The sequence below is a fragment of the Sinocyclocheilus rhinocerous genome, unplaced genomic scaffold (genome assembly GCF_001515625.1).
Source record: "Sinocyclocheilus rhinocerous isolate Xijiao unplaced genomic scaffold, SAMN03320098_v1.1 scaffold147, whole genome shotgun sequence".
Classification (NCBI taxonomy): domain Eukaryota; kingdom Metazoa; phylum Chordata; class Actinopteri; order Cypriniformes; family Cyprinidae; genus Sinocyclocheilus; species Sinocyclocheilus rhinocerous.
The window spans coordinates 556,447-566,234 of record NW_015651498.1 but is presented as its reverse complement, the minus strand read 5'-3'; the positions used below and the strand labels follow the sequence as shown (position 1 = coordinate 566,234).

Sequence of the window (9,788 nt, the reverse complement as noted above, 5' to 3'; positions counted from 1 at the left end):
TTTCAGTGTGTCCCGCCGGTCTGTTCGGCTCTGGCTGTCAGCAGCACTGTGACTGTGTGAACGGGGCTTCATGTCATCCCAGAACCGGACAGTGTCTCTGTCCCGCTGGATTTCACGGCTCTCGCTGTGAGAGAGGTCAGACGTTCATCATCTACACACACACACACACAATCTGCCTTATAGCTTCATGTGAGTGATATCTCCTCAGTTAGATTTTTGCCAAAATAAATCAGCAGGCAAACATCAACAACCCGATCTTCCTTCCTGGTATTGTAGTACTTTTAAAGTTTTCTCACCGGTGAATGACACATGAGGCAGCCTAGCGGTTCCCAATTCCAGTCCTCGCGTATATCGCGTCATATTTTGCATGTCTCGCTTAGTTAACACACCCGATTCAGATAACCAGCTCGTTAGAAGTGAGCTACGTTTTCCGATCGATATGATCCCTACACAGTGTTCATTGCTCCCTACTAAAGTTAGCATTTTCCAAGATCTCCTACTGCACCTTTAAGTAACAATTTTTAAGTCATGTTTTGATTGTTTAAAACTTCATAAAATCATAAAAAATATAAAAGTAAAAATTTAAACCATTAAAACAATTTAATGGACCTGAGCCAAAATGAACTAACAATGATCAGTTGTATTTTAAAGCTTAATAAATACTGTAACAAATGTATTGTCCATTGTTAATGCATTAAATATAGTTAACAAACGGAACCTTATTGTAAAGTGTTACGGTTTGAATAACTCTGATAGACACGTGATTTAATGGCTGTGATTGTGTTTTTGCAGCTGGACCTCCAGAGCTGGACTCCGGACGTTCAGAAGAGAATCAGTCGCAGCTCAACACCTCGTAGCACAACACACACACACACACACACACACACACACTGAGCTCAGTCACAGCACAACTGTGTTTAAGAGCTGTTTGCAGGTTCATCCAGACCCACAGGAGCCTCTTCAGCGATCACCTTCAAACACACAGATGCACTTTACTCAAGCTCACACTTGATCCTTCATCGCTCTTTCAGGGGATTCTCATATCGTCTGTGTTTCAGTACTGTTGTGATGCAGAGATTTGAAAGAGGCTGAATCACATTTGACTGGACTAAACAAGAGAAAAGTGCCTTTCCATTTCATAACACTCTTGTTTATTATAGCTGTTTTTTATTTAATAAAATAAAAGTCCCAGATGGTTTACTAATTTGACACAATCTGTGGTTGAACTCAAACTGTATTTGTTTACCTCTTTGACAGACTGTAACATCTGATGAAACATCTGTGTGGATGTCAGTATTGAACTGTACATGAAGTGACCTTTCACAATGTTAGAAATGGTGCTAGGATGGCCTTTATTAAAGGAGGACCTGTATATGTTAATATTAGAAAACATTCGCAACGGATGCATTTTTAATGCTTTTGATTAATGTTTTGTATAAAGTTTGAATTATTTATATGTTTTGTAAAATATACAATTGTAGATGTTTTGCAAACTTTTTAATGTGTGAACGTCTTAAAGGTTTTACTTGTGCCTCCCTGGAATGCTTTTTTTAAAAAATATTATTACTAAGCATGTGTTATGCATAAATATTTCAAAGAGTTGTGCACTATATTTTTAATTCAGCAAGTTGTGTCTAATTAAAAAATATTATTATTTTTTAAATCCAGGGGCTGGATTTGTGAAACTTTTTTTTTTTTTTTTTTGAATAAAAGACTGCCATTTGCTTATTTTAACATCTTATTTTCTTAAGAAACTCTGTTTGGGTTCAATAATTTTTTTTCCGTTTCTGTCTTTTTGAAAGAAATGAATACATTTATTCAGCAAGGATATATTAAATGTAATCTATCACTTTTATAAAAAGTGATAGTAAAGACTTACTTGTTAGAAAATATTTTAGTCATCAAAGAATCCAAGAAAAAGTATCACAGGTTCTAAAGAAATATTAAGCAGCAAAACGGTTTCCATTATTGATAATAAATCAGTATATTAGAATGATTTCTGAAGGATCATGTGACACTGAAGACTGGCGTAATGATGCTGAAAATTCAGCTTTGATCACAGGAATAAATTACATTTTAAAATATATTCACATAGAAAACCGTTATTTTAAATTGAAATAATATTTCACAATATTATGTTTTTTTCTGTATTTTTGATCAAATGCAGCCTTGATGAGCGTAAGAGACTTCTTTAAAAACATTAAAAATCTTACTGATCCCAAACTTTTGAATGGCAGTGTATATAAAATGTAAGCACTAATGAAAATTTAAAATATGAAGAACAATTGGGGCGAATCAATACATTATTATCATTTGTTTGAATAACATGTAATCATTTAATCAATAAAAAAAAAAGTGTAGTCTGATTTAATTAGATTACGAGCACTTCATTTGTGTCATCTTATATAATCCAGATTACATGTAATCAGTTACTAGCCAGCACTGCAAACCAGAATGCTGACAGCTCCATTAATGTATTTCATAAGAAACCGCAAAAGACAAAGACACAAACAGGCTTTTTTTTTTTCATTGTCATCATTTTATAGTTGTCATTTCATAGATACTGCTGTACATGTCTAAATTCAGATTCAAGCACAATGCAGTCAGCAAATGCCTTTTGATGAAAACAAAAGAACCAAAGGCTGGAGTGATCAGGACCATGAATACTCTTATGTATATATATGTACAAAGGTCAAACTATATACAGATACATCTGACTCGACATACAGTATTTCTCCACAAAGCGTGGAAATGTAGCTTGCCATTGTATACATTTCACAGAATTATCCAAAATGCATATTCAGTGCAAATAATTGCTCTTTGTAATCTTTGTCATCATCATCATCATCGACGTCGTCATCTTCAGGTCAGTACCACCGAAGGGCAACAAAGAATGGTAAAAAAATAAAATCATATTTTTGTCTTTATCGTTGCAAAATATTAATGAAAAATAATCTCCTCGGGAACTAAAGTATGGTACTTGAAAATAATACTTCGACACAACCGTCATCTCTGACCTGTCAATATGGACTGATAATTACAGATTTATAAGCAATTACGCTTTCCCCTGTTTTCCCAACCATTCCACTCTGAACTTAAAAGGTCGCTAATAAAAATCCTGCCACTTTTACAAACTACTCGGAGGCATGGGAAATAATCAACGATATTCACGCCGTCTTCACGAGATATTTCAGATGAGCAGACTCTATCAGTGCCTGTAAAAGCAGTCAACATGAGAGCAGAAACAGCCTGACGTGGTACAACACTAATAACATGAAAATAATACGAGAGACAAACTCAAACATGAGTCCAGTCAAACGCACTGATGAACGCTGGGATTCTGGCAGCTCTGCTATCGAAAACACCAAACTAAACTAATAACTGCCGTTATTCACAAATCTACTGCTCACAGTAGCTCTCGCACACGTTAAGTGATGTTGTTTCATTTCGATGATATTTCAGTTTACTAATATTTTGGTGACAACACAATGAAATATAAAGGAATGTTTCAGATTCAGTACGACTGAAGCTCTATGGACATCACGAACACTTGTTGACAGTAATGAACCTGCAATGCTCTAAGCTTATGAGGAAAAAGTATTCAAATATAGTTTGTCAAGTGTATGGCGGTGCAAAAAATCGTATGTGATTTTCATGCGCATCTTGTCAGTAAAGCCACTCCTGTGATTAGTAGTAAATCTCCAGCACGTGCTTTCAGATGGAGCGGCATTTACTACACAGAGCCGTAGATCACTGACAAGCTACGCAAAATCGCGTTCATAATCGGCAATGAATCGCTGGCACAGCCCTAGTCAAGTGTAATCTTAATACTTAAGCGTTATACTAGCATGATAATAGTGTGATAAAATGTTCATAAACACATCTGTCACATGTTTTTTCTTTTAAATCAATTTATATACATTTTTCTTAATTGATTTTTTTATCATCAACTAATTTGTTTTATTTACTTGTCTTTATTTATTTGTAAGTATTTAGCTACCACTTTATTATTATTGTTATAATTTTTTTAATTATTTTATTTTATTGTCTTAGTGGGTGAATTTCACAAAGAAATATGCAGGAAATATTTTTTGACCCTAAAATCAATTATAAGTGAAGCCTATTTTTAGGACGATTATTTGTGTGACATTATCTCCATGAAAATCAAGTAAATTTTTTCTGTAATGCAAAAAGGCTGCAAGCATTGTAAATTTCACATAAAATTCGAAACACAAATTCTTTTTACACAGCTGCACATTTCTGCTTTTAAAAGTACATATCTATTTTAAGTACATTACTGTTAACGACATACTTGGTTTGTTTGAAATTATTATCTGACATGAATCGACATGAACCTAAAACATTCCTTTAAAAGGGGAAAAAGTAAAAGATGTTAACTCTATAAATGTAAATCAATCATCTCCAATTAAGCAACTGCCAAACAAATAAAGTGCAAATCTTTCAGAGACTAATGGGAATAACTGCACCGTTATTATACACAGTAAATGTACGTGGCTCCAAACGCTCTTCAGAGAGACACTAACACACAGATGAGATGAACGGACACCAAACTTCAACATTCAACTGGTTTTAAAGTCATGATTTGAGTTGTTACACTAAGACCAATTTATCTCTCATAAGCACACAACTCCCAAGTTTTGTTTGTTTTTTAAAAAAACTTTGATTCTGATCTTTAGAGTATTTTTAATCACTACCATGAAAAACAGCAAGCTCATCTTTTTTGCAATAGTACAAAAATGATCACATCTTGCCAACATTATGGGATATGAACTGTGCAGCAGATGTGCTAGTAGAGCTGTGAGCGCATGGATCCCGCTGCATGCTTTCCAAATGAACCATGCAATTCCCTTGTGCTTGATCAGGGACGCTTTGATTAAACGCTGCACTTCACTAATTGATCAACGTTTCATTTAAAAAAGACCTAAAGACTGCTTATCATTCATACTGAGTGCACTATGTATACTTGCACTAAGTATGTATATATGTACTTATACTTCTAGAGCGCAGAGTGAATATACAAAGTGAAGAAAGATGCGCAGATACATGCTGCTAAATGAGCCATCGTCTCTCCGTAGGAAAGAGGACACGGGAGTCACGATACTGACGGGATGTGGGATATATCTTTGGCTTCAGCCACACATGTCATCACCGGTACATATACAAGATATGCCCAGTGTCCAGAAATGAGATGGAGAAAAAAAAAAAAAAAGGAAAAAAAATGAGATGAAGAAACAGCAATGGCTGCTTCCTAACGATGTATTTCTCTCTCTCTCACACACACACACATTCTAGCGCAGTCCCTGAGCTGCTGACACAAACAGGTCTTTGCTCCTATTGAGCAGGTGAGATAATGCCGTTGAAACAGTCCGCTTTCCTATTGGCTAGGAGCATCTGTAACAGGTGAGCGCTGGAGTTTCACCGGCCCCAGCTACACTGCAGACAATATCATCAAATCGCTGTTGTTTTTTTGCTACTAATAGACATAAAATCACAGGGTGATCAAGCAGAACTGTGTTTTACATCTGTTTAGGGTTGAACCTGCAATTTTTGTGTTAGCAGCCCATTATTTAAAACCATTGGGCTACCACCACCCCATGTTTCTACTTGTTTTTAATCATCAATAAATTTGCCTTATGTGGTGAATGTCATGAAAAAATTGCAGCTAATATTTCACCCTAAAATCAATTACATTAATTATGATATTTTGCATAATATAATTAAGTTCTTTTTTATTATTACCATGACACATTTTTGTACAAAATTATATTACTTATTATTTTAGGACCGTTACAATTTTTGTGCAATGTGATGGTTTTAAACAAGTATATTTTTAGGATCATCAATGTTTTTTTTTTTTGCATTAGTGTATGACAATTATTTCCATTAATGAATGACTTGCTTTTTTACTTTTTCTAATATTATATTGTATATTTTTAGTTTTTTTTTTTTTGTGGCAATATTGTGTGACAATTATTTCCAGGAATGAATGACTTCCTTTTTTATTTCATCTAATAAAAAAAAAAAAAAAACATATTACTGCAATGCATCATACCTGGACACTTTTTAAAAATTGAAATCAGTACAACAACTATTAGTATGATGTACACTTGATATTAGATTTAACAATTTTATATGTATATATATTCACATTACATTAAAGACAATTTATAGGAAAAATTATCTTAATTATCATGAAATTGCTCACAAAAAATTAAATAAATTGTAATTGTCCTAAAATCATAAGTAATATAATTTAGTATCTTATATTATATTGTTTATAGATATTGATTTTGAGGTGAAATATGACCAGAAAATATTCTTTGATGTTTCTTAACAGTCACTCTTCTGATTTAAAAACTGCAGTAATCGTATTAAATACTTTTGAAGCATGCTTATCCCATTAGTACTTCAGATAATTCAATCTATTCTTAAACTCTAATAAATCAGCGTGCGCTGGGAGTAGGTTACTGTGGATGGAAGAGCTCCGAGGCTCATCTTCAGTAATCACACAGACAGCTGCCCTCCAAAACCACAACATCTGATGGAGTGATCTGACATCAGAACGTCTCTGTTAGCAAAGCAGTGACACATGAGAAGCCAGGGCCGTGTTTCGAGGCTAAAGAGTGAAGCGAGACGACGCCATGCCCTGTGCAGAGTAAGGAAAAGCGATTGATTTTTGCCCCGTTCCACACAAGAGAGGAGCTGCTTTTAAATGAGTTTTCACAAAGCCACTCTCTCTGATGTTCTCTTAAAGTGCTTATTGGTTTGCCTGCGAAGGGGGGCGTGTGCATACGTAACGCAGACGACACAGTGAAGAGTTCTGGGCCGGGACACCTCGATGATGTGAACAATGCGTGCAAACCCAAAAGGATCGCATGAGTGGCTATGGATCACCTATTTCAGCTTGAGCTCCATTTTTGTTATTATGCAATCAATATAAAAAAAAAAAGCAAAGGGAAAAACTGAATATTTCCAGCAACCAAGCAAGCATGTTATTTTTTAATATGTTTTTAAGCATAATATTTTTAATTTTGTTCTTAATTACCCTAATGATCTGGTTTTAAAGTACCCATACGGATGACTCCGTGAGCACGTATCTTCAATGCATCGCTCTCTATCCTGCATGTTAACCCCTCAGTCAGTGAATGTGTCTTTTTTTGTATGTTTTGTGTATTTTTTCACGTGTTTCCTGCCCTTCGTGTTCTAAAAGTTTTGCTCTCCAGGGTTTGTGGGTGCTTGCCCGTCTCATGCGGCCGGTACTCATTCAGTAAAAGCTGAAGCGAACGGAGGATCAGGCAAAGGTGGGTCCCGTCTGGTTCCACACTAGGAGCGGTAGTCCTTTTTACTGTAGGGTTTGTTGCCCAGGATACTGTCCACCTCGTGCACGATGGAGGAGGATAACTTTGGAAGAACCTGCGAAAAGAGTTGCAAACTGAGTTTGGATTCCATGTGTAAATTTATAAAGAGTGAGGTCAAAACATCAAGAAAGTGCATTCTTATCCTGGCCACTAGGGGAAGTAAATGTTCTCTATAAACTTTTCAAAACAAAGTCATTTTTACCAAAGTCAGTTCAGTGCAGCTACTGCAGCGAAGTGAATTTTCATTTTGTATTTGTAACACTAAAATACTTTTATTTAGACTGGCCTGCATTAAAAATGCGGTAAAAATTGTCAATATTTTGACTTTTAGTGATTTCTATTCAGGGTTCCCAGACATTTTGACCGATGAATTTGCAAGATTTTTATTTTTATTGGATCTTAAAAAGTGAATCTTGCAAAGTGGTTATGCTCCATGACCTGTGTTGTAAATGTGCAAAAAAGTTTAATAAAAATTAAAATATTTGCACACCTTTCTTATAGTTAATGAATTTATTTATTTATTTTTTAATTCTGAAATAAAAAATGTAAGTAAATGTTTTAGATTCATATTCACTAACTAATGGGTTTGAATGTCCTGAAAACAGTTATATTTAGAATGTGGGAAACCTGATTACTTTAGCTCACAAAAAAAGAAGAGAAAAGCAACAACCAGCAATTGACCCTTTGCTAAGCTCCGCCCACCTGCTCAGACGAGCTTTACAGAACGTCCCGTAGGAATGGAGATTTCTGTGAACAGCATGATTTGCTGTAAAATGGACTCATAAAGTGATTAAAATCGAACGGATTATTCTGGCATTATACTGTGAAACTGCTGTAACAAGATTAAACTGGCAGAGTTTGAATCAGAATGGATGTTTCTCTCAGCCAACCAAACACAGAAAAGACTCATCTGATAGCCATTAACTAAAACATCTCTGCAAGAAATATCAAAATATAGGTACCTTCTGTCAACATTAAATGCTTCGGCAGTGTTTTATGTTGGGCTTGGGATCATTTCTGTACAATTTTTTCTTGCATTCGTTTTCAGTTAAAAAGAACTAAATGTCTAATAATAAAGTGCTGCAGGGATGATGTATATTTCTAGACCAAAACCAAAAAAACGAGTTTCTGCTCTACCGGTTTCAACATCCTAAAGTCAATGAGTGTTTTGAATGGGTTTTTGGTTAAATGCAAACCGAAATACTGAACTACAGGAGAAAAAAATGTTGTCGCTAGCATCCGAAGGCAGAGGTGCTACCTGCAGCTAAAAAAACAGTGATGTTTACACCTATGGCTACACAGAGGTCAGTTCCGCGGATACACGGCAAAGTGATTTGAACAACTTCGATGCAGAGATGTGGACGGAACACTTTGGCATGTGAGAGATATGTTTGAGTATGTGCTGCAGCTTGTGAGAGCCTCTTTAGAACGAAAGACTACCGGCTGGCGAAAACCGCTGGAACCCCGACTGAGAGTGTTGTGCTGGTACACTACCCCGAGTGAATACAGGACCATATCCTGTTTGTTTGGCCTTGGAATATCGACAGTCTGCATGCTTGTTCATCAGGTAACATACGGCAGTATATTTACCCTTACGACAATTAAAGGGGTCCTATTATGCTCTTTTACAATGTCTTGAATTTGTTTTGGGGGTGTACTAGAACATGCGCTCATGCTTGGTGGTTCGTTTTAATTTTTTTGCACTCTCAGATTTCAGATTTTCAAATAGCTGTATCTCGGCCAAATATTGTCCTATCCTAACAAACCATATATCAACAGTTTTCAGATGATGTATAAATCTCAATTTTAAAAAAATAAAACATATATAAATCACTTGTTGCTAAATAAATTTACTATTATAATTTATATGCAAAATACGAGTGTCTCTTCATATGTATGTCAGGTTACAACACAAATGTTAAGGGTTAGTTCACCCAAAAATGAAAATTCTGTCATTAATTACTCACCCTCATGTCGTTTCAAACCCGTGAGACTTTCGTTCATCTTCGTAACACAAATTAAGATCTTTTCTCTTCAGAAACGTAGCAAGGACATGAGGGTGAGAATTAAAGGGGTCCTATTATGCTCTTTTACAATGTCTTGAATTTGTTTTGGGGGTGTACTAGAACATGCGCTCATGCTTGGTGGTTCGAAAAACGCATTATTTTTTTACATAATTTACATTATTACAACACCTTTCTCCCTATCCTGGCACAAACGGCTTGATTAGTTCCGGGTCTGATGAAGGCCCGCCTTCCGAAAAACGAAATGTGATGTGATTGGTTAGCTGTCCCAGTGCGTTGTGATTGGTGAACATCTTAGACGGTGTTTCAGTACTGCCTCGCCCCTTGCCAAAGCAGCAAGTTCCGTCTGCTCCGGTTTAGTCAATATTGCCATATCAATTTGAGC

General features: G+C 35.7%; 2 protein-coding genes across 5 annotated transcripts in view; one reads left to right on the top strand and one right to left on the bottom strand.

The window, feature by feature from the left end:
* The window catches only part of LOC107712944 (multiple epidermal growth factor-like domains protein 6), an 88,682-nt gene extending 87,825 nt beyond the window's left edge, over positions 1–857 (top strand). Inside the window, exons 34-35 of the mRNA XM_016518344.1 lie at positions 7–189; positions 793–857. Of these exons, the coding sequence (XP_016373830.1) occupies positions 7–189; positions 793–857 (248 nt within the window). The remainder of the gene's footprint in view (positions 1–6; positions 190–792) is intronic.
* Positions 858–6,784: 5,927 nt separating this feature from the next.
* kcnab2a (potassium voltage-gated channel subfamily A regulatory beta subunit 2a) overlaps positions 6,785–9,788 on the bottom strand; it is a 140,392-nt gene continuing 137,388 nt past the window's right edge. For all 4 annotated transcript variants that reach the window (XM_016518385.1, XM_016518387.1, XM_016518386.1 and 1 more), the window contains one exon: positions 6,785–7,434. In XM_016518385.1, the coding sequence (XP_016373871.1) occupies positions 7,345–7,434 (90 nt within the window). In that variant the 3' untranslated portion in view covers positions 6,785–7,344. The remainder of the gene's footprint in view (positions 7,435–9,788) is intronic.